Genomic DNA, 27,411 nt, shown 5'->3' with positions numbered 1-27,411 from the left:
TTCTCTTCACCTCCCAACCATGCAGCCAGGCTGTAAACTCCTGACGACTGCCATGTCCAGCCTGCATGGGCCCCGGATCTGATCTCAGGGCCCCAGGCTTGCACCTACCCTTGTCACCCAGGGTGTAGTAATTAGTCGATTTTATTGTTATCACTGGTGATGGGTAACAAATTGGTGTATTCTTTTGTTATATCATAATGTGGCAATATTAAGCACTGTAATAATGTTCATATGCTTAAATAAGAAGTCGTCTTACTTGAGTTAGTTTAATAGTTAATTGTAATTAAAGGGAAATAATTGTGGCATGCTGTTATTTGCACAGGCAATGATTTAAAATGAATCTAGTTTTTATTATTTGAAAAATAGTTAAATACAGCAACTGAGTCCAGATACTTCATTGTTTTACTCTGGAATTGAACATAGTAGCGCTGTGATTAATAATTAGGCACTGCTCTACCACTGTGCTTCTATCTCCAGACCAGGTTGTGTGCTTGATAAATATTGTGATTATGAAACTGATATAAAAATGTATTTGGCTGGGCAGTGGTGGCGCACACCTTTAATCCAAGCACTTGGGAGGCAGAGGCAGGTGGATTTCTGAGTTTGAGGCCAGCCTGGTCTACAGAGTAAGTTCCAGGACAGCCAGGGCTACACAGAGAAACCCTGTCTCGAAAAACAAAACAAATGGAGGAGTTACAGAAAGGACTGCAGGAGCTGACCATTGAAAGTGCTTTCTTAACTGGGCTGTGGTGGTGCATGCCTTTAGTCTCAGCACTTGGGAGGCAGAGGCAGAGGCTGGTGGATTTCTGAGTTTGAGGCCAGCCTGGTCTACAGAGTGAGTTCCAGAACAGCCAGGGCTACACAAAGAAACGCTGTCTCTAACCCCCCCCCCCAAATAATAATAATAAAAAATAATAAAAAAGAAAGTACTTTCTTTTGTGAGGACAGTTATCTAAAGACACATTTTTTAAAAGAAAATATTTAGAATATAAAAAGTAGTGATAAAAACTGGATTACAAGTAAATTTTATCTTTCTGACTTTTTTGTTGGATATTTTATTTATTTACATTTCAAATGTTATCCCCTTTCCTGGTCTTCCCTCTGGAAATCCCCCTATCCCATCCGCCCTCCCCTTGATTCTAAGAAGGTGTTCCTCTATCCACCTACCCATTCCTGCTTCCCTGCCCTGGCATTCCCCTATGTTGGGGCATCAAGCCTTCACAGGACCAAGGGCCTCTCCTCCCATGGAGGGACCCATGGTTCTAGCCACATATGTAGCAGAGGATGGCCTTGTTGGATATCAATGGGAGGAGAGGCTCCTGTCACCAAGAACTTGTTGGCATCCACAATAGTCTCTGGGTTTGGTGTCTGTATGTGGGATGGATCCCCAGGTGGGGCAGTCTCTGGATGGCCTTTCCTTCAGTCTCTGCTCCATACTTTGTCTCCTCATTTCCTTCCTTGAGTATTTTGTTCCCCCTTCTGAGAAGGACCGAAGTATCCACACTTTGGTCTTTCTTCTTCTTGAGCTTCATGTGGTCTGTGAATTGTATCTTGAGTATTCCCAAGCTTTTGGGCTAAGATCCACTTATCAGTGAGTGCATACTTTGTGTGTTCTTTTGTGACTGGGTTACCTTACCCAGGATGATATTTTCTAGTTCCATCCATTTGCTTAAGAATTTCATAAATTCATTGTTTTTAATAGATGAATGGTACTCTATTGTGTAAATGTACCACATTTTCTGTATCCATTCCTATGTTGAGGGACATCTGGGTTCTTTTCCAGCTTCTGACTATTATAAATAAGGCTGCTCTGAACATAGGGGAGGATGTCTCCTTTTTATATGTTGGAACATCTTTTGAGTATATGCCCAGGAGTGGTATAGCTGGGTCCTCAGGTAGCACTATGTCCAATTTTCTGAGGAACTTCCAAATTGATTTCCAGAGTGGTTGGACCAGCTTACAATCACACCAACAATGGAGGAGTATTCCTTTTTCCACATCTTGCCAGCATCTGCTGTCACCTGAGTTTTTGATCTTAGCCATTTTGACTGGACTAGGGTGGAATATCAGGGTCATTTTGATTTGCATTTTCCTGCTGATTAAGAATGTTGAACATTTTTTTTTAGGTGTTTCTCAGCTATTCAATATTCCTCAGTTGAGAATTCTTTGTTTCATTCTGTACCCCATTTTTTAACAGAGTTATTTGTTTCCCTGGAGTGTAACTTCTTGAGTTCTTTGTATATATTGGATATTAACTCTCTATTGGATGAAGGATGGGTAAAGATCTTTTCCTAATCTGTTGGTTTTCATCTTGTCCTATTGACAGTGTCCTTTGCTTTATAAAGCTTTGCGATTTTATGAGGTCCCATTTGTCGATTCTTGATCTTAGAGCATCAGCCATTTGGTCTTCTGTTTAGGAAAATTTCTCCTGTGCCCTTGTGTTTGAGGCTCTTTCCCACTTTGTCTTCTGTTAGTTTCAGTGTGTCTGGTTTTATGTGGAGGTTCTTAGTCCACTTAGACTTGAGCTTTGTACAAGGAGCCCTTTCTGACTTTTTAAAGATATAATATATATCTTTCTGTATTCTGCTTAGATTACAGGAACTCCAAGGTCAAGTTGGTACATACTATTTGAGAATGTGGAAGTACTTCTGGTATACTCTTGACTGTAGTACTGAATCTCAGAAATTTGCTTTTACCAGAGGATCTAGACACACACATACACACACACACACACACAAGTAATATGGCATGATTTCATAATGTTCCTTGAAGAGGAGGTGGAGCTCCTTTGTAGAGCTAAAAGTCTGAGCATTCTCTTCTGCGAGAGGACTGACTGCTGTGGCATGCTCAGCTGCTCTTCTTCAGAGACTTCATGTGCATAGAAAACTTAAGCCACAGAGCTTGAAATGAAGGAGCGAGGGAAGCATTCCAGGTGTGGATACGTCTGCTTGTAATTCCCAGAGAGAATAGAATCTCAGACTGGCAGATTTGCAAGTCTGAGACCAGCTCAGACTGAGGGAGACTATCTAAACAGAGAAAAATAACTAGAACAAATGAAACAAAAATCAAACCTCGTACAACAGTGTAAACATGTTTAATGATATTGAATTATTTACCCTTACGTGATTCAGTTGATAAAAGGTTGTTACATATGTCTTATCATAGTTAAATTGTGTTTCTATATAGAGTGCTAGACCTGCTTTAAAAAGCAAGTCTTGAAGAAATTAACAGATAAAAGTAAAGCAGTATCCCATCTTCCAGTTAGAAAATATCTTTAAATGGGCTTAATTTTTGCTTATAAAGTATAATTTTTATTCGTATATAAAATTAATAGCAAGTTTTTTAGACAATGAATACAAATGTCATCTGACTCAAGACGTAGAATGTTGCTTTAAGAAAGTACTCATGAAGATAGTATACTTGAGAGATGGAGGCGGTTCAAGGCCCGTCTGGGCAAGGAGACCCTTTCTCCAAGAAACAGAACAAGGAGTGTGTGTGGGGGTGTTGGGGCAATCACAAAAGAAAATCCCATGATCCTGTGATCCTAGCATTGGACCACAGAGTGAATTATAATCCGGCCTGGGCATTTAGTGGGACCTGTTCAGTCCTCCACTGCTAGAGAGAGAAGGGAGAGGAGAAAGCCAAGGGGCAGAAGAAAGGGAAGGAAAGAAATGGAGAAAGGAAGGAGCCTTTGGTTCTTCCCAGGCAGTTTTCTAGAAGCAGCTCCCACTCTGCAGACTGTAGCCCCAATCAGAGTTTGGTGTTTAAACATCATCAGTGGGTCCATGGCATGTAACCTTTTGGGTGTTAGATTCTCTTACATAATTCTCTTATGTAATGTCTTTTTGAGATCCAATAGTATAAATGTGTCAGCACTGTTTCATTACTGAGCCACAGTTCATTATGTAACACTACACTTCCTCTTCTGTGAGGAACACATTGTATTTAATGTTTAATGAGACTCTGTGCATGTTCTAGACAGCCTTTGTAGCTCACATTGACTCCACAGCATGCATGAGTGAGGAATAGAGACTCTCTCGCGTGGACTTGCCTCATTGATTGGCTTGTGCTGTGTCTCTTCCCAGCTTGCTCTCTGCCTTTATCTGACTTAAGAGTTTGGCTGATGCCCACTCTGGAGAGTTCCCTTTCCATGTGTGTCTGTGTACTTGTGCCATTACAAATCTGTGTTTCTCCTCTGGTGTGACATCCTGTTTATTCATCGAGTGCTCGTGGGAGCTTGTTTGTGTCTGCTGAGAGCTCTCTCGTGCGCTTGCGGTGAATGAACGACGCTGTCTGTTACTTTCTACTTACTGCCTGTTCCTGGTTTAAACACATGCACAGGGTTGTTTTTTTGTTTTTGTTTTTTTAAGAACATGGGTTATTTTTATGCTTTTAAATCCTCTTCATAATCTAATATGTTTTTGAAAACATAATAAACTCTAAAAAAACAGTCCTTTAGATTTACCATGTAAGCTGTAATCTCCACTAGTCTGTTTTAAAGATAATGCTTTTCTAATCAGCATATGATAAACTCATGTGTTCCTTAGAGGATTTACTAGTACATGTTTTAACGAAATAAGTTTGGTAAGATAAATTAAATAATATTAATAATAACAACATAAAACGGGATTATAAACTGTAATCCAGCATTCAGAAGGATGAGGCAGGATTTTCTCCAACTCACAACTAGCCTGGGCTGTACAGTATGACTTTGCTCATGTAAGCAACATAGGGTGACAAAGTAATGAAGGCTTTAATGAAGTCCCTAGTTCTGCTCTTGTCCCTTTAAAGATGACCCTCCCTTGTGTGCCACCCAGTCAGTGTGTCCTTGAACATCACTTAGCCTCTCAGACTCATTTTCTCGTTTGTAAAGCAAGGAAATCATGGTAACAGTAACAATACTAAATGCCGACTACTTTCATAAATGAATTATGCTAAGAAAACTGTTTTAAGACAGAAAAGCTTTACTGTGAAGAGTTTTTATGTTTTTGTAAGTCCTTGAGTGTTCTGCTGGATTTTCAAGACTTCTGCATTGTTCCTCTTTAACACATACCTTTGGTTGGAGGTATGAAGAGAACGTGGCCTCACATAGATCAGTAGTTAGAAGATGGACTGTAGTAATAGCTTTGCCAGGGTTGGGGGGACCTGCCTGTGCTCTAGCAGTTCTCATCCCAGTCCCACCTAGAGCCAGGGTAGATGTGCACATCTGTAACCCCAGGAGTCAGAGGAAGCCATGCCCTACAGCTCGTTTTTGGCCAGTCTGTCTGGCTGAAGGAATGGACTCTAGACTAAGAAATTGTATCTCGGAGAGGAATAGAGCGAAATGCCTGGCGTGGACTATTGTCTACCTGTTCATATTCCCACGGGACCACGCCCAAATAGTGATGGCCTTGCCACATAATATGGTTATTCATCTTGGATTTTATACTAAATCTTGACAAGCAATAGTTTATTATAGGTTTGGTTGTAACATTAGCTTACATCTCCTTATTATATTAAAATATGTGTTTTGAGCTAGGGATATAGCTCAATGATACTTGCTCACTGGGTATTTGTTAGTCCTTGAGTTCTATTCCCAGTACTACCAAAGATATGTGTGTGTGTGTGTGTGTGTGTGTGTGTGTGTGTGTATGTGTGTATGCGCGCGCGCTTATGAATATATATGCACATATACATATGCACATAGACACATGCACACCATTGATGTTGCTGTGTGTAATGGCATGTACCTGTAGTATCAATTTAAGTTACATGAATGGCTGTGAATTATTTCAGCCCAAAATTCAGCATGAAAACAGGATGAGACCTTGACTCTTAATACTAAAGACAGGGGCCGGGTCTGAGGAGGGGTGTGTTTGAGGTAATGCTCAATAGGTGAGAGCATTTGCTGCACAAGCACGAGGACCCTGGCCCCCATTCCAGACCCCATGGAAATTAAATAAAAGCCAGGCGTGGCTGTGTGTGCTGTGACCCGGATGCTGTGCCGTGCAGGAGGGTCAGCGGGGCTCTCTGGCACCAGTGGTGCTCCAGGTTAGTGGGAGACCTCGTCTTAAGTGGAGAGCAGTAAAACAGGACACCCAGGATCCTTCTCTGAACTGTCCCTGTATATGCAAGCCCGAGAGGGAAGGGACATATAGAACAAAGAGAAAAGAAAGCTGCGTGTGGTGGCTTCTTCCTTTAACCCCCAAACTTAGGAGGCTGAGGTAGGATTACTGCAAGTTTGAGGCAAGCTTGGGCTACAGACAAGACTTTCCCTCAATCTCTGTTCCACCTACACTTTCCCCTGATGTTGACTTTTGTTTTTGTTATTATTGCTGGAGACAAGATCTCTGGTGTCTACCTGAGTCTCAAACCCGAGATCTTCCATCTCCCAGTTGCCAGAGTTGCTTCTGGACAGCACTACTCCCAGCAGCGCCTGTCTGTTTATTTTCTGTAGGTTGTATATGGCACATCCTTTCAGAACTTCATCTTGTGGAAGCATTAGAGTTTCACTCAGCAGGCTAGAGAGAAGGGTTCCGTGTACTGGCCACTGTTGCAGAGAGCCCAGGTGTGGGTTCTAGGACCCACCCCGCAGCTTCTCGCTATCTGCAACTCCAGTTCTAGGGGAACGGATGCTCTCTTCTTGCTTCCATGGGCACCAGGCATGGACACTGTGCACATGCATGGATGCAGGCACCCACGCATACATGGAAAAACACATTGAAAAGACATTCTTAGGTCTGAAGATGGTGACCTGTTTTATAATGCATTGTCAAAAGCTTGTGTTTGGTATTGTCAGCACCCCTCTCACGAGAGTAATACCGGTGTTCCTCTGTCAGATTTGTAGACTTGGGTAGATTCAGATTTTCCAGAACTTGAATCTCTGATCCTAAGTGTCAGTGTTATAATTAGCTAAATACTGGCCATTGCTTTTGTTTGCTTGGCTCATTTGTTTGGTTTTGATTTACTTCTTTATTTATATAATAGGCTCCTTCAGGCTTTCTTTTTTTCTTCTTTTTTCTTTTTTTTTTCCTTCAAGTTTCTTTGTTTGCTTAAATTTCTGCTGAATACCTGCTTGTCATTTTTTTTATATAGAAATAATACTCCATTTTGGTTTATGTTTACAATGTAACCAGATGCTTGCCTATTAAAAACTAGCCTGGTTAGAACTGCAGTGTAAGTATAGTGTATACCTCCAGCTCAGTGAACAATGATAAAGAACTTGACTTGATTTTTTTTATTTTAACAATTAACATTTTCTTACTGAATTATCATGATTTGTTTCTTTAAAGCCAGGCTCTCAGTTAGCCTAGGGTAGTCTCATACTTGCTATGTGACCAAGGATGACCTTTAACTCCTGATACCTTCCCTGTACTGCCAAAGCGCCTAGATCACTGGGATGCACTGTCAGGACCAGCTCCATCACGTGCATTCCTAAAGGGAGCTGGACTGTCTTGTTCATTGAAGCTGCAGTTCTGTGGCTCTGTGGCACTCAGGGACTCTTACTACTGGGGTTAAGTACCTCGTGTCTACTAAGGTGCTTGCAGCTTTACCCACAAGTCTTCTTCTTTGTTGTCAATACAAATGTGAAAAATGCTAATGCCACTTCAGAATTATTGTAAAAAACAGTTCTCACTTGTTTACCGCTCTAACTGGTGTTGGGACCTGGGAGTATAAATGATAAATAAGACTGACTAAAGTCTCGTGTAATAGCCAAATTTATTCAGAGCATCAGACAGTTTCTATATTCTGAGGGTTAAGAAAAGTCACACAAGTAAAGTATACAATCATCATAAAAAAGCGTACAGGCCTCACACACATGGCAGGGACGGGCTTCCATAGAGAGATAAGCACATAACAATAGCTAGTTATGATGGATACTCTGGAAGTATACTCTCTTTTGTCCATAGCAGGCTTTTGAGAACTTCAGTGCTATGTTCATTCTAAGCTAACTTTAAAAAACTTGGAAGTTGGCAGTCATAGTGGTGTTTCCTGGGTGGGTTGCAGATATTTTAGTCCTAATCAGACTGTAATTATAAGAATATCTGTGTTTTTACTGGTTACTACATCTGGATGACTGTGATTAGATGACATATGTATTTTAAAATGTCTGACTATTTTGAATGAGCTCACTTGGCTCTGATTGTCCTAGCTCTGTGTGACCACTGTTCTCTCTGTCTCCTCCCATTGTTCATGTGAAGAACCTCCAACATGCTCCCCTCAGCAGTTTACATGTTTCACTGGGGACATTGACTGTATCCCTGTGGCTTGGCGGTGTGATGGGTTTACTGAATGTGAAGACCACAGTGATGAACTCAATTGTCCTGTGTGCTCAGAGTCTCAGTTCCAGTGTGCCAGTGGGCAGTGCATTGATGGCGCCCTTCGATGCAATGGTGATACAAACTGCCAGGACAAATCAGACGAGAAGAACTGTGAAGGTATTCAGAGTTCCTCGGTGCTCGGTTTATGGTTCTGTACATTGAGTTATTTAAAGTTCTGTGTCCTTTTGTTGTTTTTGTTTGTTTTGACTTTTCGGCTCAATAAATTTGAGTTTTATATTTGACTATGCATTGCACATTATATATATTGCTAATTATTTGAACCATTTTATATGTGTAAGTTCTCTACAGATTAATGTGTTTATTTTGCTACTTGATCGAAATGCCTTGGTGGTGAGTGTCTTTGGCTGTGATAAAATACACTCACACTGTCCAAGGGCAACTTAATGAAGAAAAGAGTTTATTTTAGCCAAAGGTTCCAGAGGGAGTGTCTATAAAGGCAGGGAGCTGAGAGATCACATCTTCTACTTCAAGATGCCAGGCAGAGGACATGAACCGGGAGTGGGGGACTGTAAACTTAGCCCGGCCCAGTGATACTCCTCTCTGGCAAAACTGCAGCTCCACCAAACGGGGGCCAAATGTTAAGTGTAATGCTTGCAATGAAGCATTGCTCATTCAAGCCACCACAGTGACATTTTTATAAAGAAGTTTATTTAGCTCACATTCTGAAATGTCAAGGGCAGGTGCTGGCTTAGTTGGGCTCTGGTGAAAACCTACTGGCAGTCAGGAGCACAGTAGTGCAAGTGCTTGGGGGAGAGCTAGGGCAGGGGGAGAGGGGCCAGGGCAGCTCTGCGGAAGGCAGGGGGAGAGAAGGGCAGGCTGTTCTCCCTTTAAAATGCGTAGGTGTTTTACCTGAATGTTTGTCACATGAACAAGGGGAGCACTGACAAAAAGAACAGTGGTCACATAGAGATAGGACAGTCAAGCCAAGGGAACTCAATAAAAATAAACAGAATTAGTAGCCTACTTAATAAACAGAATACCTCTGTGCATCGCACCTGGGGAAGCCATAAGAAGGTGTCAGATCCCTCGGAATTGGAGTTAGAGGCCGTTGGAAGCTTCTGTGGGTGCGGAGGAGGGCCTCTGGGAGAGCAGCCAGAGCTCTAACTGTGGAGCCAGCGCGCCAGCCTCAGCCTTGTTCTTCATGACTAGCATGGGGTACTCTGAGAATTCCCTACACATGCTGAGAATGAGGTCCAGTCACCTCCACCCTGCTCCCTCTGCCTCCAAACTATCCTAAGGACCCAGGCTCCAACATGTGAACCTTTGGAGGAAGGAATACATTTAGACCGTCCAAACCACACCTGCAAGTTCTGAAAATTGAGAAATAGCACCAAAAATTAAGTAAAATAAAAAAATTAAGAACAAAGAGAGTATCATTTCTACCAGTGGGAAGCCTTAGAGATAGTACTCACCTATATCTGAGCCTGATGTGTTTAGATTATACTTAGGAAGCATTTGATAGAATTTGTTTTTTACATGATAATAAAAATAAAATTGTGCCTTTTTTCTAGTGCTTTGTTTAATCGATCAGTTCCGCTGTGCCAATGGTCAGTGTGTCGGAAAGCACAAGAAATGCGACCACAGTGTGGACTGCAGTGACAGATCTGACGAACTGGACTGTTGTAAGTAGGAAGAAGCCTTGTAAATCCCTCACAATGGAGAATTTGAAAAATACCTTTTCCTTTTTGTATTTTACTTGCAATCCCAATTTTCTTATGTAAAACACATATACTAGTTACTTGTGCCTGAGATATTTTGTTTTGCTTTTAATAATTGTTTAAAGACAGTAGTGGCCTTGTGTAAAGATAGATATAGTAAAACACCAGAAAAAAGAATAAGCATTGCCTTGCCACAACTAAAGACACAAAATTCTCAGATAATTTAGACACATGGAAATTAATTGGTGGTCTGAACTTCATGAAAGTTCATGGAAGGAAGACCCTCATGGAAGGTCTGAACCATTAGGTTATGTTTAACCATTTCCTTGAAATGTTTCTTCCAGTTCTCGGGATCTAGAACCTAAGTGCTTTCTTCCTTCTTTCCTGGCGCCCTCCCCCCACCCTCATCCCTTCTGCCTGCTTGCCTGTCTCTCTTCTTCCTTGCTTTCCTCCATGGTAGCCTCCCACCCACTCCTCAGGCTAGCCTTGAACTCAGCAGTGCAGCAGCAGCCTCAGACAATCCAGACTTTCTGTCAGGTTCCTGGGTACTAGAGTTACTGGCATGTCCAGGTGCAGCCTGAGCATGCTTAACCACTGAACACCCAAGACTCAGTGACCGATAACTGAACAGCCTGTGGTTTTTTTTAAGGTTTATAACTTTTGGCCAGTGCTCTAACATAGATAACAGAATATCCGAAATAAACAACCATAATTTTGAGTCGAATTAAGTTTACTGTCACAAACTGTGGCAGAGTTTTAAAATCGTCCAGCAGGTACTAGTTCCTCATGCTGTGCACCAAGGATGGCTGAGCACCAAGACTTAAACTGCCCTCTGTAGTTCAGGTGGAGAGGATGGGGCTCAGGACTGCACACTGGGGCTGGAACCACAGTCGTTCTTTCATCGGAAAAATACTTGTTCTTGTTAAGCGTTCGTTTTCTCACCTGTAAGATGATGCTGTTATTTCCCATGGATGTAAAAAGAATGATCTGCATGAGTGTGTGGATCATGTAGCCTGGTGAAGGCCTTAGCTGGTTTGTAGGGGTTCTGTTGGTAATGTGATGTGAGCATCAGAATTGCTACAGTAAAGCCACCCAAGTGGCAACAGAAGGACAGCCAGCCACTTAGGAGTGAAGATGGAGAGATCAAAGAACCTTCCTAGGAACGTACTTGAGATCAGATGTTGATGCAGCATTTGTTCTGCAAATCGGTAGAGATGCTACAATGTTCAGAGCCAGAAAGGTGTGAAACCAGTCACCTTTCTCCAGACTGGTGTGTGTACTGGGCTTGCCACATTGGCTGTGTTTGTAGGGTGTCACCAAGAGAGAACAGCAGTGTAAGATCCTTAAGGTGAGATCACAGGGCACTGTTTGTTTTCCTCCTAATGAGTAGAGTAGAGGTGCTACTCAGCTCACAGTGCAGAATCACTGACATTTAAAGAAAGGGCTAGAGTAGGAACCTGAAAGCAAATGCTATAAAATGTGTTGCGGGTGGTAAGATTTTAGGCAGGGACATCTAGTAGGCTGTTAATTTTCAAACTTCTTTGGACCACATCAGGAGAAGTATAAAGATGAGGCACATGTGTAGATGAACGGGTGCCACACAGCAGCATTGATGCACACAAGGCAGGCTGCATCTTGATGTTTTCTCTTTCCTTTGTTCTCAGTGCTGATTGCAACCCAGTAAGTTGTGTACACCATCTGCTGATTGAGGCTTTTGTGGTTCTGACAAAAGATGATCTAAATCAAGAGGAGCAGTACAGTGGGGAAAGGAAGGCAAGGCTTAGTTATTTCAGAGACAAGAAGGAGGATTGGTAGCCGTAGCCACTTATATGGTTGGCACTGAGCTGACCCATGTGTACCTCACAGAGTGACTGGAGTCATAACTAGGGTATGCAGCAGGAGCTAAACCCTGAAGTACCACGTCAGAGCCTGGTCTGGGCCTAACGCTGAGTTAGTGCAGTGCAGTTTGCTGTCTTAGTGTCTGGAGACATGTACTTTGCAGCTTGCTAGTCTTTATCAGTCTGAACTGGTCTGCACGGTTTATCTGTTTGATCTCTGGATCTGGAGAGTGGTGATAATGGGCAGTTCGGTTTGGGATATGTTACATTAAGGGTGTCTATGGGCTGCTCTGTTACAACTGATAGGAGCTTGATCAAATGGGTCTGTGGCTCAGGAAGGTGTTTGCACTCTCTAGAGTATTAATGGTAATTGAAGCTATAGTAATGGATAAAATCTCCAGAAAGCAGAGGAGGAAACAGTAGATAGTAATAATTCAGGGACGCATGCACAATTAATTGGCAGCAGGACTAATCAGAACTAGTAAATCGGGTGGGGCATGGTTGTCCACATTTGTGACCCCAGCACTAGGGAGGCGGAGGTCACAGTTAGAGGTTCAGTTTCAGCTGCCTGGCTGATGGGAGCCAGCCTGGACAGCATAGAAGTAGAAACAAGGAAGCAAGCAAACAGTAAAAGTAGGAGAATGATTTCTTCCATAGTGGGCAGATACTGTTTAAAAGAAAACATTGCCCACTGTATGGCGCAAGTAGAGAGGTTTTGAGTTGAAGAATCTCTTGAATAAGGCAAATAGGAGAGCCGTTTCCCTGTGTGGTGAGAATAAGGCAAATAGGAGAGCTGTTTCCCTGCGTGGTGAGAATAAGGCAAATAGGAGAGCCGTTTCCCTGCGTGGTGAGGGAGGAAGCCCCGGTATCAGCAGGTGGAGCACAGCATCATGAGAGGATTATTCAGGATTATTCGTTCCAGCACCTTGGCACTGGGAAGGCCTATGAAGGACCAGGAAAGAGACCAAAGTGCTGGCGGCCTGCAGGGACTAGAGGGCGCCACCGAGGACTCACTGAATTCAGAGCTGATGCCACAGCCAGGAGGCTCTGCTGCAGTTGTCACTCGCATTTCTATTAGAGATGAGTTTAGCTACATGAATACATGGAATACCAGCAAGCAGGATGTGTTTTAAGGGTCTTTAGTTATCCATGGGTTAACTAGTCAGAGTGGAAGAATTTTTCTTTTGGAAAAAGAAAAAGGTGCTAAACTTGATAACCCACTTCTTCTTGTTCGTTCCAAATTCATGCCTTCTGCTTCTTAAACACTCAAGTAGTCAGAAATCCAGGAAGGTGAGTGCTCTGGGGTCCTCCTGCAGTGCTCTGGCATTCCTCTGTGTGACCCCTAGTAACCGAGGACCTAAGCAGTCAGGGGCCTGAGGACAGTAGTGGTTGGATGCAGGAGCCTCATGTCTGCAGCTTGCAGGCTCCTTCCCAGACCTCAGTGGCACTGTCCTAATCTCGCTTGGGGCTGCTCGTGCCTTTTCTCCATCCCACTGAAAGCATTCGGTGGCATCTGTAGGTCTGTCCCTTCTGGCCTAAAGTTTACAGTGATAGTCCTGGTCTGTTGTCTTATCTTCATTTACCAGTAGCTTCTTTAGGTTTATTTAAACTAAATAATACCATTTAATTCATATTTTTATGTTGCATGATATGTTTGTATATATGTGTATATGTGTTTATATATAAACTATGTAGTTTGATTAATCAACAAACATACTACTTTTATTTTTGTATTCTTGTATTGGTATTTTGAATATGCAGTTGTTTTCCTATTAGATAACTACAGTATTCTCCATTTTAGATCCCACTGAGGAGCCAGCACCACAGGCTACCAACACGGTTGGTTCTGTTATTGGAGTAATTGTCACCATTTTTGTGTCTGGAACCATATACTTTATCTGCCAAAGGATGCTGTGTCCTCGTATGAAGGGAGATGGGGAGACCATGGCTAATGACTATGTGGTTCACAGCCCAGCCTCTGTGCCCCTGGGTTATGTTCCTCACCCAAGCTCTCTGTCTGGGTCTCTTCCAGGTAAGTGGAGAGCGGGCACTTTATGCGAATCTGGTCTTGTCCAGTTTTAAGTTAGGATTATAAACTACTCTGAGTTTAAGGAACTGTGAGAACTTTCTTTTATACTTTTATACTGTCTTTCTATGCAGAAGGACTTAAGTATGACTTTGTCAGCCAGCTCTATGCCTCTGACTGTACCACTGAAAATAAGTCAGCTAGGGCTTGGTGAATACCTACACTGGATAATTTCACCACATGGGGACCCTGAAGCTATTGAGTGTAGGAATAAAGGAGTAGACAGACATACCAGTTTGCTGGCCACAAACAAGGATTTGGAAATAGCCGGTTGACAAGGAGAGAACGTAGTTCCCTCTGCCCTTTCCTGATCTAACATTCTGACAGTGGTGTGAGGTTGGTTTAGGTGTAGCCAAATGCCAGTGGCCAGCGCTGGCTATAATACTCGTATACAATTCAAGTAAAGCTTTTCTTAAGTGTCTTTAGTGAAAAGAATCTTGGGTTTTAATGCATCTGGAGGAGAGGGCCTGGTCAAAGGTCTCTGAAAATAGGAATTTACTGTGGTTGTAACTCTCAAAGAATATTTACGTTGGTAAATGCTGATGCTTCCTTGTTGTCACACTTATTTCCAGTACATAGAAATGGGAACCTACTTGGAACAAATAGAAATTTTATATTAGCGTTAGGAGCTTTGAGTTCAGAGGTGTCTGAGTCTGTAGGTAAAGACGTGTCTTTTATGCATTGTGTTTGCCTTATAGAAAGGCTTTGTTCTTTGGAGCTTATCTGTTGGTTTGATATACTCTGGTTTACAGGCTTTATTCCCACAGTCCTTTCCTTAAGTCCTCCATGAAAACCTCTCATCCCCGGACAGGATAGGATCCGGTGGGAGCCGTTTGACCTAATTTGAGGCCAGTTCTCAGTGAAACCATTCGTTTGGACATTTCATTTCCCCTTTCCATGAACTCTTTGCAGCTGTTGTTAGGAAAAGAGGGCATATGTTGCTTTAGTCGATGTCCTTGTAACCTGAGTGTTGATTAGCTGGTGCATGTGTTTTCACAAGTGTTGCTCACCCTTCATTGTTCTTTCCTTCAGGAATGTCTCGAGGAAAATCAATGATCAGTTCCCTCAGTATCATGGGGGGAAGCAGTGGGCCCCCCTACGATCGAGCGCATGTCACGGGAGCATCCTCGAGCAGTTCTTCAAGTACCAAAGGCACTTACTTCCCTTCAGTAAGCAGTCCGCTCTTGCTTTGCTACAGTGTATAGTGTATTAGAGGAATTCATTTAAATGTGGTACTCATCGACCGTAATGTAAAAATAGTGCTAGATGTGGGACTTAAGTGCATAGGAGTCAATGCGGAATTTACTGCCACTGCCCTGTGCTTGTAAATCTTTTAAATTTACTCCGTAATAATAAACATAGTTGAAAGCATTAGATAATAATTTCTAAACTCAGGTAAAGTTAAACTACTAAGGAACCAAACAGACTTACTAAAGGCAGTAGCTGTGGCTGGGGAGATAGTTCAGTCCAGAAAATGCTTGTCATACAGGCAAGAGGAGCTGGGAGCCATCCCAGCACAGGGTAAAAGCTGGACCTCACTCATGATCCCAGGACTGCAGAGTGGGGACAGGAGGACCTTGGAGTTCACTAGTCATCCAGTCCAGACTAGTTAGAGAAATCCAGGCTAATTAGCAAGCCTGTCCCCCCCCCCCCCCTTATGTATACAGTGTTCTGCCTGCATGTATGCCTGCAAGACAGAAGAGGGCCTCAGATCTCATTATAGATGGTTATGAGCCACCATGTGGTTGCTGGGAATTGAACTCAGGACCTCTGGAGGAGCAGTCAGTGCTCTTAACCACTGAGCCATCTCTCCAGCCTGAGCAAGCCTATCTTAAAGGAGGTGGACAGTGTTCCTGAAGATGACAGTTAAGGTTGTCCTCTGGCCTGCAGATGCATGTGTGCACACGTGTTCTTGTACGTACACATATAAAAATAAAATTTAAGAGGACGGACACTTAGAATTCCTCTTTTGGGGGGGGGGGTTGGATTTTGGTTTTTTCGAGACAGGGTTTCTCTCTATAGCCCTGGATGTCTTGGAACTCATCTGTAGACCAGGCTAGCCTTGAACTCAGAAATCCTCCTGCCTCTGCCTCCCAGAGTACTGGGATTACAGACGTGCGCCGCCACCACCACCCGGCTTAGAATTCCTCTTAAACTAATAAAAATTGTTTAAAAAATTAGAGCCTGTCTGTGTCAAACAAGCCAGTGACGTATGTGGCATGCTTTTCTCCCCGCACCTGGCACTGTTCAGGATGGAGAACTGTGGTTTAGAAAGGGGGCCGCAATCTTGGAGTGCGGCTCAGGCAGTTACTCTGGAAAGAAGAATACTATAATAACTGCGATGGAAAAGAATGGACACAAAGATGAAGAGACAGATCTGAGGGGATTAGCTTTAGTTTAATACTTTAATTGTTTTCCGTTTAGATTTTGAACCCGCCACCATCGCCCGCCACAGAACGATCCCATTATACCATGGAATTTGGTTATTCCTCCAACAGTCCTTCCACACACAGGTCCTACAGGTAAGACACAGCCTTTCCATAGTCCATTTGTGAACATACCACATATCAAATACACAGACCATGATCACCAAAGAAAGAATAGGATTCTTGACATTGTCCATCTGTAAATTCTCTTTCTCTGGGTATTTTGTTTATCTTTTTATTTTATTTTATTTTATTTTACTTTACTTTATTTTATTTTATTTTATTTTATTTTAAAGGTTTATTTATTCATTTTATGTATATGAATACACTGTTGCTGTCTTCAGACACACCAGAAGAGAGCATCAGATCCCATTACAGGTGATTGTGAGCTACTATGTGGGTGCTGAGAATTGAACTCAGGACCTCTGGAAGAGCAGCCAGTGCTCTTACCACTGAGCCATCTCTCCAGCCCATTTTTTATTTTAATAGGCAGTTGCACAAGCTGCTTTTAGAGTAATGCAGTTGAAAAGTGGGTAAGACAGGTCAGAGAGTTGTGAGAACTTGCAGACAGCAGGAGCACACACACTGAAAGAAATCTGAAGAAGGTTGGCCCATGGTTACATACATCACGTGACCTGAAACAAAAGTTCCATGTAGTTACTTGCCTGGGACAAACACGTTTCCCTCAAATGAGCAGCATGTTAGTAAGCCGTGAGAGGACATGACGCTGGTGTTTGTGTGAGAGTGCTGAGCAGGTCACTCTCCGACCTCTTCAGACGCCACAGAGTCAGTCGCGCTGCGTTGTTAGGCTGTGTCTGTCTGTGGGCCTCGGGGTGACTGCCATCAATTTGGATGGTGTCTACATTCAGTCCCATGGATCAGGATGGCTGCAGTGATGGAGGTGCATGGGAACTGCCTGCCAGTGTTAGCTAGGACACCTAGGGCTGGCTCCATCCAGTAGGACTGTCCATGGGTTATGGTAAGGCCTCTGCACGCCCCTGTTCTGTTCTAAACAAAAGCAGAGAAAGGCCTGAAAATTGAAAAGCAAAACCAGAATCTAAAATTTTATGTAACAACTTATTTAATTCTGCTTGAATAAATCATTGAGCAAGGAATGTGACTGCACTGAATCAGTTTTTAAACCATTTCCTGTGTTAGGTCTAAAAGCTGTGTTAGCCCTTCTGTCATTTGCCATGATTTGTAGATTACAGAATTTTGTTGACCAACTTCCTTTTTTCCCTTTTGTTATGAGACTGGAAGTATTTAGCTTTTAAAATTCTAATCCCGAAAATCTTCCCAGCCTTTGACACCTACTTGGACAGAAAGGGGAAACAGAACAGCAGAAGTGCTCTGATAATATCCTGGTGTGTGATGCAGAAAGCCCCAAACCTGCTCAGGGTGGCTGGGGCCAGGCTGCGGGGCAACAGCAGGCCTGAGGTGCTGTGTCAGCAGGAAGTCTGTGAGCTCCCATCAGTGTCAGTTCTTCTGGCCCTTGCCCCTTGTCTTGCTGTCACTATATCTTAGAGACAGTTAATCTTTGAGATAAGTGTAGGTGAGGTAAGTTTGGCCTTACTTATAATAAAAGCCCTAGAGACCGTCCTGGCTAAGTAGGGTTGTGCTCAGCTCTGCCTTCATGAACGTGGTCCTCGATACCTCATTTTTTTTTTTAAGATAATCACATTACAGATTTACAAACTATAGGTTACTTTAAAAAGGGTAGATAAACATGATAGACTCTTATTCTGCTAGAAAGTTCTCTGACCGTCTGGGTATTTAAACTTGATCATTTTGATACTCAGTTGAAACCATACTTAGGATGGTTTACCCGGTGCCCAGAGAAATCAAAACTACTACTTGCAAGTTAGAGGGGTTTCCCTTTGCACACAGTAGTAATGGGATAGATCTGCCCTCACTGGCAGTTCAGACTGGTTTGTGTAGCATTTTACTTTGAAAGGAAATGAAGTCTTTAGACATCATAACTTACCTATCAGGCAAATTATGAATGACTAGAGAGCGTTGAGAGCATGGGGACTGAAGACCCGTCCCACACACTGATGCTCCAGTGCTGCTGAGATTGTGGGTGTGGGGGGTGTGGCTGAGGTGCACCGAGGCTGGAGCTGAGTGGTAGACCACTTGTTCTGTGTGGGCAAGGCCCAGGTTCAGTTCCCAGCACCAGGAGAAAAACATCGTGTTTTTCACACAGTGAAATTTTAGATTTCACAGTTCTAAAATGCATCAATAAGTACAGCTCTTGAGTTGGTTTGTTTTTTATTCTTTTTTTTTTTTTTAATTTTTCAATATGTTACTGGGGATCAAACCCAAGTCCTCGTGTATAGCGCATGCACCTAAATTTACCTTGAGACAGAGAGATATTTGGGTCCCAATTGAGTTTCTTTCTGCGCTCCAACTTCATCCCTTTTGAATACCTCTGGTTACATTTACTTGCATAGGTCCATCTCTGTTAATGAGCTGTTCACTGCCTCTTCATCCGTTTCCATAAAAAGCAGTGGCTTTTTGGTTGTGATGGTTCTGGGGATTACACCATGGCCTCACTGTACAGACCAGGCAAGGCCTCCTGTCCCCATGTAGGTTTCACCAACTCCTTGCATTCAGACCCATTGCTGATAGATGCAATGTCTTCCATAAAGCTAACTGGCTTCTTTCCTGCTCTCCGCTCTAGCTACAGGCCATACAGCTACCGGCACTTTGCCCCGCCCACCACACCCTGCAGCACTGACGTCTGTGACAGTGACTATGCTCCTAGCCGGAGAATGACCTCGGTGGCAACAGCCAAGGGCTACACCAGTGACTTGAACTATGACTCAGAACCTGTGCCCCCACCACCCACACCCCGAAGCCAGTACTTGTCGGCGGAGGAGAACTATGAAAGCTGCCCCCCTTCTCCATACACTGAGAGGAGTTACTCCCACCACCTCTACCCACCACCACCCTCCCCCTGCACGGACTCCTCCTGAGGAGGGCCCCTCCTCCTCTGACTGCCTCCACCGGGACATGTAAATACACATCTGGTTGAGATCTGGAGGGGGGGAGGGAGCTATAGGGACGAGCAATTGAGGCAGACCCTGTACAGTTAACGTTATAAAGTGAGTGGGTACTGGAGAGTTGTACAGAAGAAGAGGATATTTATATATTTTCTTAAAACAGCAGATTTGCTGCTTGTGCCATAAAAGTTTGTATAAAAAATAAATTTGTACTAAAAGTTTTATTTTTGCAAACTAAATACACAGAGCATGCCTTAAGCCCAGTGAAGAGACTGAGTACAAAGGAAACAGGAAAAGAAAGGCATCACTGACCAGGAATGTCTGGGTTTTAATGATACCAAAAAATAAAAAGAAGAAAGTAATTCCATCTCAGAGTGGCGAACTTGGAAGGAGCCAAATCGCCTTCAGGTGAACTAACATTTGAGGGCCGGCATGCCAAGAGCCCACGAAAGAAAAAGTAACAGTGCTAACTCTGGACAAAAGGCTTGGTTTCCTCCAGGAATCCAACAAGTTTCATGAGGAAAGTAGATACTTACAAGATCCATTTTGAGTGTTGCTGTTGTAGGAGCTCAAGTGTCTCTTGCAGGACACTGTGAAGCTGCGGAGAGCTCACGCCTGTCACAGTTCGTGTTAACACCAGCCACTTTCACAGTCTGCCTCCCCAGCTCCTTGGAGACCGTTTTGCTAAGAGCCATGATTTATTTAAGCTTTTTAATCTGAGGAGTTGATGAAATGGAATTTACTGAACACAAGATTGAGTTGATTTCAATGCACCTACTCTGCTTGTTCAGCCATTGGCTGAGCGTTTAAGTTGTTGGCTGTTTTTGCATAATCAAAAGTTAGCCATATTATTGGTCTTCCACGATTGTTTTAATGCTCATTAAAGTGTCTTTTTAGAACGTATAAGAATGCACAAATCTGTTATATTCTTGTAAATTAGTTTTGTATCCTTGCAGCATACAGTATCACAGTGTGAAATCATTTTATGTATTTTCTTTTTTTTTTTTTTTTTTAGTAAAACATTTCACTGTGCTCTGGTTAGAAACAATCTGTTTAAAAAGAAATTTGTGTTGTTAGTAGGCTTCCCCTAATGAACTGTCTGTGACATTTTTGCTTTCTGTAGACCAGCTTTTCGCGGAGTGACGTCTGCAGGCACACCTCTGCCAGTGTGCTGTGAGATAGATACCTTCTGGCTTCACACTGTGAATGTGTGTGTTTTCGCACATATCTACAGTCTGTCCTTACAGTCTCCTCCTGTGTCTCTCTGTGTCTTCTTTCCTATCCTGTGACGGATTAAGACAATTTCACAAATGTAACAGTGGGGTTTAAATGAGAAGACACTGAACTTCTCAGTTGCAGGAACTTGAGCAGTAGAGACAGTGGAAGTGTCTCCTATCACATGCCTGACCTACTGTCATGTACCAGGCTGCTGTGTCTGTCACTATCGGGGCTGGCCTGTGGGATGGCCCTGCTGGGTACTAGTTTCCTCCTTTCATATGTGTCTAGCACTCCTCTCCTAAAGCTGAACTGGATTTAAGCTAGTATGATTTTTACCTTAGATATCGGTTAATTATTGAATATATTTTTTAAATTGTATATTGATGTGAGGCCTCTCAGAATTTTGGAGCCTAAGGGGAAACAATGAAAGAAATGATTCCAGAATTTTGGCAGAGTTTGAGTGATTATATATATATATATATATATATATCCACCTAAGTACATTTTTAAAGAGAAAACAATCCTTTCGGAATAATGCTTGGGTTGTTGGGGACAGCTTAGAGAGAATCTGGGGCCCTTATCTTACATATAAGTAAATGGCAACATGTCTTGCATTTCAGTCAGATAAGCATTAACTCTTCCTGTTACTGAGGCGATATGCAGAGTGTAAGACAGACTGGACTGACCTTGCCTTCTGTGACATGCAGGGCACTCAATGCTTCTGTGAAGATGGGAGGGTAGCAATACCAGGTATCCGTCAGAATTGGAGAATTCTATGTTTACATTTTTATTGTGTGTCTTTATCTGGTGGGCTTCCCAATTAGAGACTTGCATTGTAGTGCGCTGGGAAGGGTGTGGCTTGTTTCATATCAGTCCAGGTGCTTGTGCTGGGGTGGCAGTGGCCTCTTACAAAAGACTAATGTGTGTGCCAATTTGTTAAAATGATTTGAAGGCAGTTGAGGTTCGTCTCAGTGTTCTCTCTCCAGGGCAGCTCGGCTGCAGTGAAGATTTCTGAGAGTACTTTTCAGTGGGAGTCGTTAAATTCGGGGAAGATGATAATGAGATTCAAGTTACATGGACAGTTAAGTTTAAGTAAACTGTGTCTCAATTATTGAACATAAGAAAAATGAGGAAAAATAAACTTACGAGAACACAATTGGGGAAAGGGGAAAGAACGTTTTAAATTAGGTTGCATCTAGATTAATTACTCAAGAGTAAACATGAATAAATTTGATTAGATTTCACAGTTACATGGGTATTTATAAAGTATGCTTGCTTGCTGATCGGAGAGTGTGCGAGGTCAGCTTTTGTCTAGCTTGCTTTTGTACGCTGCAGTAAACTTTGCTGCACTGCAGTCTTTTATAACTAAGACTCAGAGTTGACTCCTTTGGAGCCTGAGTCTTCTAACCAAGGCCCAAGAGTTCTTGCTTAGGTCAGGTAAGGTTTGATCTAGAGTCAGCAGATAGAAAGTTATTAGTATTTTTTTTCCTGTTTTTAGATTTGACAATCTTTTTCGCAATGAATACTAAGTTGTAAAAAAAAAAAAAAAGTAGGCAAAAAATCTAGGTAACAGTTTTGGGGGGATATCTTTGTCTTGTCATAAAAGCCCATCAATGAACACATTTGAGTTCATTAACTGAGATATGTGCCCGAGTAGAGGGGAGGCAGACGCTCGGGTTTACCTAATGACCTGAGTCAGGTAAGTTTCCCTCCTTCAGGGAAGGAGACTGTCATTTTAAACATTGTTTTAACATTTCCACAAGGCATTTAAAAAGCATTCCTGATTTTATTCCCAGGGAATTTTTAGAATTGCAAATTGATTTCTTATACTCAGAAGCAGAAGATGGCCCAACACACACACTAATCATTGGGGTTTTCCCATCATCACTTAGACTTATACACAGCTCACTTCTGTTTACTTGTCCATTCGGGGTGTTCTTGGTTTCCCCATCGAGCGTAGGAAAGTTGAGGGGGTGGTGTGGCTCTCTGTCCATGTGGCTATATCGATGCCTAAATGTGAGTATTGAGAGGAGGGGAAAGCAAGGAGACTGCTTCCATCAGTCTGGTGAGCGGCGGCTGGAGAGAGAGGATACAGAGGCTGAACCTGACTGGCCTTGTTGCAAGTGAAGGATCTGGTGCTGCTTTCGGTGTTTGTCCTTTCTGAGTCTAAACTTTTTCTTAAGCTTTAATCTTTATCATTGTCTTAAAGTCAGCTGGTGTTTCTCGTGCATCGACTTTGGAACGATGGTGCTTTGCAAGGATGTATTTATATTATAATGGCCAACATTTGGTCACCCTTGTCCACTTACTCACCTCCCCCTTTTGTAAAATAAGTGCTTTAATTATAAACTGTATAAATACCTTGTATAAACCCCCTTTTGATTATTACAAAAAGCTGAATTGTAACAAATGAAATGTTGATTTTTATAATAAAACATTGGAAAAATCAGTGGAAAAAATGGAAGTGTCTTTTTTTTTTTAACAATAAGAAATAATGAAAATGGCTGTGCCCTGTGTGGTTAACACTGCTGATTCCACACAGGGCAGATGCAGCTTTGAGGTTTGCAGGAAGAACTGCAGAGGGGGGGCGGTGGGCTGGCTTGGGGCTGAAGCGCCTGTGCCTGGTCAGAACAGCAGGCGTCCTGAGCACTGCTGCGTTCTCCTTGATGGAACGATGCCTTTTCTGTCTCTCTCCCAAATTAGCTGTCAAGTGGTCTTGCTTTTCCTGGTGTGGAGCTCAGTGCCGTGCTGCTGTGCAAGACTTGTGGCGCTGAGGTACTGAGAACACCAACGCCAGGTCCCACTCAGCCGCCCATGGCTGCTCCGATGGGAAGCGGCAGTTTGAAATGGAAGCTAGATTCTGACGGTCTCCACAGGTGCTCTTGCTTCCTCCTGAGAGAAGTCGTGTTGTTTCCACTTTTCCCTTATAAAGAAGTAGGAAAGGCCAAGTGTAAAGGTCATGCCATTTCCAGTTACTGGAGAAGTCAACACTTGGACCAGTGTAGTCTGGAGGACGGTGAGGAGCCAGCCCTGCGTGTCCGGGGCTGCCTCCTGCCAAATAGTCTTTAGGTGCTGTAGTTAACAGTTCTTTTATTTATAGTCATTGCCTCGGGTGTACAGCTTGTTTTGTTTCTATAAATTTAGCTCCTGATGAATTATTGTGGCCAGCACTCTGTCCTTTATACCAATATGCAGTCTGCACATTGGGATCATTATAGAAAGCTTTCTGCTGGGCGGAGGTGGCGCATGCCTTTAATCCCAGCACTTGGGGGGCAGAGGCAGGTGGATTTCTGAGTTCAAGGCCAGCCTGGTCTATAAAGTGAGTTCCAGGACAGCCAGGTCTATACAGAGAAACCCTGTCTTGAAAAATCCACAGAAAAAAAAAAAAAGAAGAAAGTTTTCTGCTTGAGTCTTGCTTTTATGATTTTGGATTTAGTCAAAGTAGAAAACTGATCTTCCCCCACAAAAAGGCTAAAATGATGGATCATTTTACTCAAAATCTGCACTGTGCACCAGGCATTATACCGAGTTCCACCTTTACCACATCCAAAAGTAATGAACTGATTGATGGCCAAATTTGATAGGAAATGCCTGCTGGAAGATGAGCATTTCTAGTCAGAATTCCTATCAAAAACAGGTTGTCCGTGCAGAGAAAGATAAGATTGTGACTCAGATTCTGCTCTATTATATTGGGACGGGTTGTTGTCACTTTTCTGTTGCTGGCACCGTGGCCAAGGCAACTTATAGAAGAAGGGGTTTATTGGAGGCTCCCCATTCCAGAGTGGATTCATGGTCTTCCCGCAGGTAGGCATGGTTCTCGAGCGGAGCAGTAGCCGATGCCTTAGTTCTTAATCCACAAGCATGAGCACACCACACTGGGAGTGGCTGGGACTTCGATTATAGCCTGCTCCCAGTGCCACACCTCTTCAACAAGCTCACACCTTATCCTTTCCAAACAATTCACCAGCTGGGAACCAAGTATTCAAATACAGGAGCCTCTGGGGTCATTTCTTATCTGCACCACCACAATTGTTAAATCATATCTGCATATACTTAGATTTTAAATTTTCTTCATTTTCATCTTTTGGGGGGTTTGGAGGGGGCTTGTTCTTCATTTGTTTTGAGACAGGGGTCCATAGACCAGGCTGTCCTTGAACCCACAGATCTGTGTATATCTGCTTCCTGAGTACTGGATTGAAAGTCTGCATCATCAAGCCTTTACCAGCAGGCCTGGTTCTGTGTTCAATACTTTAAAACTTTCTGATTTTTTTTTTATTCTTTAAGCAATGAGTCACACAAAAGTATGCTTAATTTCTAAATATTTGGGGGATTTCCATTGTTTCGTTACTTTAAAATTCAGTTCCATAAAGGTCACATTTAGGTTTTAAATTTTTCATTTTTGTTTTATGGGCCAGACTGTGGTAATGACAGTACATGTTTCTGAAGCTCTTGAGAACATGTACTCTGCTGATTGGTGGGTCTAGCTTTCTAAAAGTCAGTGGGATCACTCATGTCTTTCAGTATACTGATTGATTTTCTGTTGTCTACTGTTACCAAAAAAGAGTTGGAATCACCATACATCTCTGTGGCTTTGCATGTTTTATCTTTTGTGTAAATTTTTGTCTGCACATAACAGAATTGTTACTTTCTCAAAACTGCTCCCTCTTTAGCATCATGCAAGGTTTCTCTGTCCGTGTGTCCTTGAAGTCTACTTGTCTGACAGTAGTACACCCAGGACACAGCTTCTTACTGTTCCTGAATGTGCTTTTCTAGCCTTTCATCTCTTTTCTTTTGTGTATAGATTAAACAATTTAGAATAAATAAACAGGGCTGGAGAGATGGTTCAGTGGTTAAAAGCACTGACTGCTCTTCCAAAGGTCCTGAGTTCAGTTCCCAGCAAGCACATAGTGGCTCACAACCATCTGTATTAGGATCTGATGCCCTCTTCTGGTGTCTCTGAAGACAGCTATAAAGTAAATAAACAGCCACTGAGGTGGCTCAGTAGGAGAGGCTCACTTCTGCCAAGCCTGAGGACCTGAGTCAGCCCAGCATAGCGTAGGGAGAGAAGCAGCCCCTTCATTGCCATACTCATTAAATAAATGTAAATAAAACTGTTAGCCCCACAGGATTTAGTGGGATCTTGATTCTTTTGTTTGTTTGTTTTGTGTGTTTTGAGACAGCCTTTGCTGCGTAGACCAGGCTGGCCTCACACTCAGAGATCTCCCTGTGTCACCCGAGAACTGAGGTTAATGGGACGTTAGTCTTGTCTGCCTGCCCTTTCCCTTTAGTGGAAATGTTTGACTATTTCTCTAAAGCAGGTGTCGTTGTGACTGTCTACTCTCCCATTCCCTTCCGCTCTTGTCAGTCCTCCTTGTACCCTCCTCTCTTTGGAAACAGTCTTACTTTGTAATTCAGGCTGTAGCCCAGCTTGACCTTGAACTCACCATCCCCCTGAACAGAGTCCAGGCTACCCTTGAGCTCTGTCTTCTTGCTTCCCATTCCTGACTAAGGCCACAGTGTGTGCCACCATATCCACTGGTTTGTCTTAACTTTCTTTTCTCTTTGGCTTCTTTTGAGTTGGCTAACTGTGAGTACAGTTGTATATCCCACATGGTCCTTCCAGCTGCCACCACGTCACTGCTTTGTGGTTTGCAGTGCTCTCCCCCTTTGACCACTGTAGTCTACCAGAAGCAAGTGAGAACCTGAGAAGGAACGCTTCCTCTTTCCTTCTTACCCTTTGTCCTCTCCACCCCTCCTGACCTTTAAAGTTGAGATTAGACTCAGCAAAAATTACTATCAGCCAAATAGCTGCCCTTGGGAGGTAGAAGCAAGAATATCAGGAATTCCAGGTCATCCCCTGCTATGTAGCAGTTGGAGGTTAGCCTGAGCTGTGAGATACCCTGTCGCAGTGACATCATGCCTTATAACCAATCCTAAATGTTTATTTCGGTGGTATTAACCGTTCATAATGTTCCCATTCATTTCCATAACTTTATTCATCGTACAAAACTGAGCTGACGTGGTAGGCTTTCCTATAAGGCCAGTACTCAGGAGTAAGAGACACAGAATTGGGGGATAGTTCAAGGTCAGCCTGGACCGTGTAGTGACAGACCCTGTCACCAAAATAAACAAATGACAAAAAATGGCAATACAATAAAATAATAATAAAAAATAACCTGCTCATCAAAATAATCCCCCACTACCTTCTTCCTGCTGTGCCTGGACACCTCCACCCAGCTTCCTTGTCTGATAGGATCTACTTTAAGTAGCCCTTGAGTGAATGATAGGATAGTTGCCTCTCTGCCACTCACCCATGTCACTTGGTGTAATGCCTTCAAGGCTTATCTGTGTTGTAGGATGTTAGAATTTTCTTCATTTTTAAAAGCCAAATAATATTTTAAATGTATCAAAGTTCTGTTTATCCAGACATTTCTTGAAGGGCCATTGGATCCTTTGAGCATTTTAGCTGGCGTGGAGTGATGCTGCTGTGAATCTTCTGTTCAAGGACTGGAGACACGACTGTGGCAAAGCACTTGGCCATGCTGTTGAGAGTGGAAGTCTTGACTGAATATTGTTGACGTGAACACAACCATGTCAAGGACTCCGATGCCTCAGTCCCCAAAGTCATGGGTGACAAAGCCTTCCAGGGCTCTGTTAAAGAGATGGCAACACTTTCCTCTGGTCCCACTGTGAATGTTGACAGACTACATAGAAACTATCAACCACAGCTTCCTCCCCCAGGATGCCTGCAGCCTGGGACTATTTCCCGATAGAGAACGCTATTAGCTAATAGAACTGAAATTAGCTAATCTTGCCTCCTCGTTCAGCTGTAAGCTACAAACCCACCTCCTTGGTTCGGATG

The 27,411-nt window shown here is 43.0% G+C and overlaps 1 protein-coding gene across 3 annotated transcripts in view; it reads left to right on the top strand.

Annotated features, from left to right (window-relative positions):
- The window catches only part of Lrp6 (LDL receptor related protein 6), a 132,637-nt gene extending 109,639 nt beyond the window's left edge, over positions 1–22,998 (top strand). For 2 of the 3 annotated variants that reach the window (XM_052175100.1, XM_052175102.1), the window contains 6 exons: positions 8,181–8,417; positions 9,833–9,943; positions 13,619–13,849; positions 14,936–15,072; positions 16,328–16,425; positions 19,010–22,998. In XM_052175100.1, the coding sequence (XP_052031060.1) occupies positions 8,181–8,417; positions 9,833–9,943; positions 13,619–13,849; positions 14,936–15,072; positions 16,328–16,425; positions 19,010–19,304 (1,109 nt within the window). In that variant the 3' untranslated portion in view covers positions 19,305–22,998. The remainder of the gene's footprint in view (positions 1–8,180; positions 8,418–9,832; positions 9,944–13,618; positions 13,850–14,935; positions 15,073–16,327; positions 16,426–19,009) is intronic. The other variant, XM_052175101.1, reaches the window with a different exon arrangement.
- Positions 22,999–27,411: the final 4,413 nt, after the last annotated feature.

The sequence above is a fragment of the Apodemus sylvaticus genome, chromosome 2 (genome assembly GCF_947179515.1).
Source record: "Apodemus sylvaticus chromosome 2, mApoSyl1.1, whole genome shotgun sequence".
Lineage (NCBI taxonomy): Eukaryota > Metazoa > Chordata > Mammalia > Rodentia > Muridae > Apodemus > Apodemus sylvaticus.
This window is presented reverse-complemented; position numbering and strand designations above follow the sequence as displayed.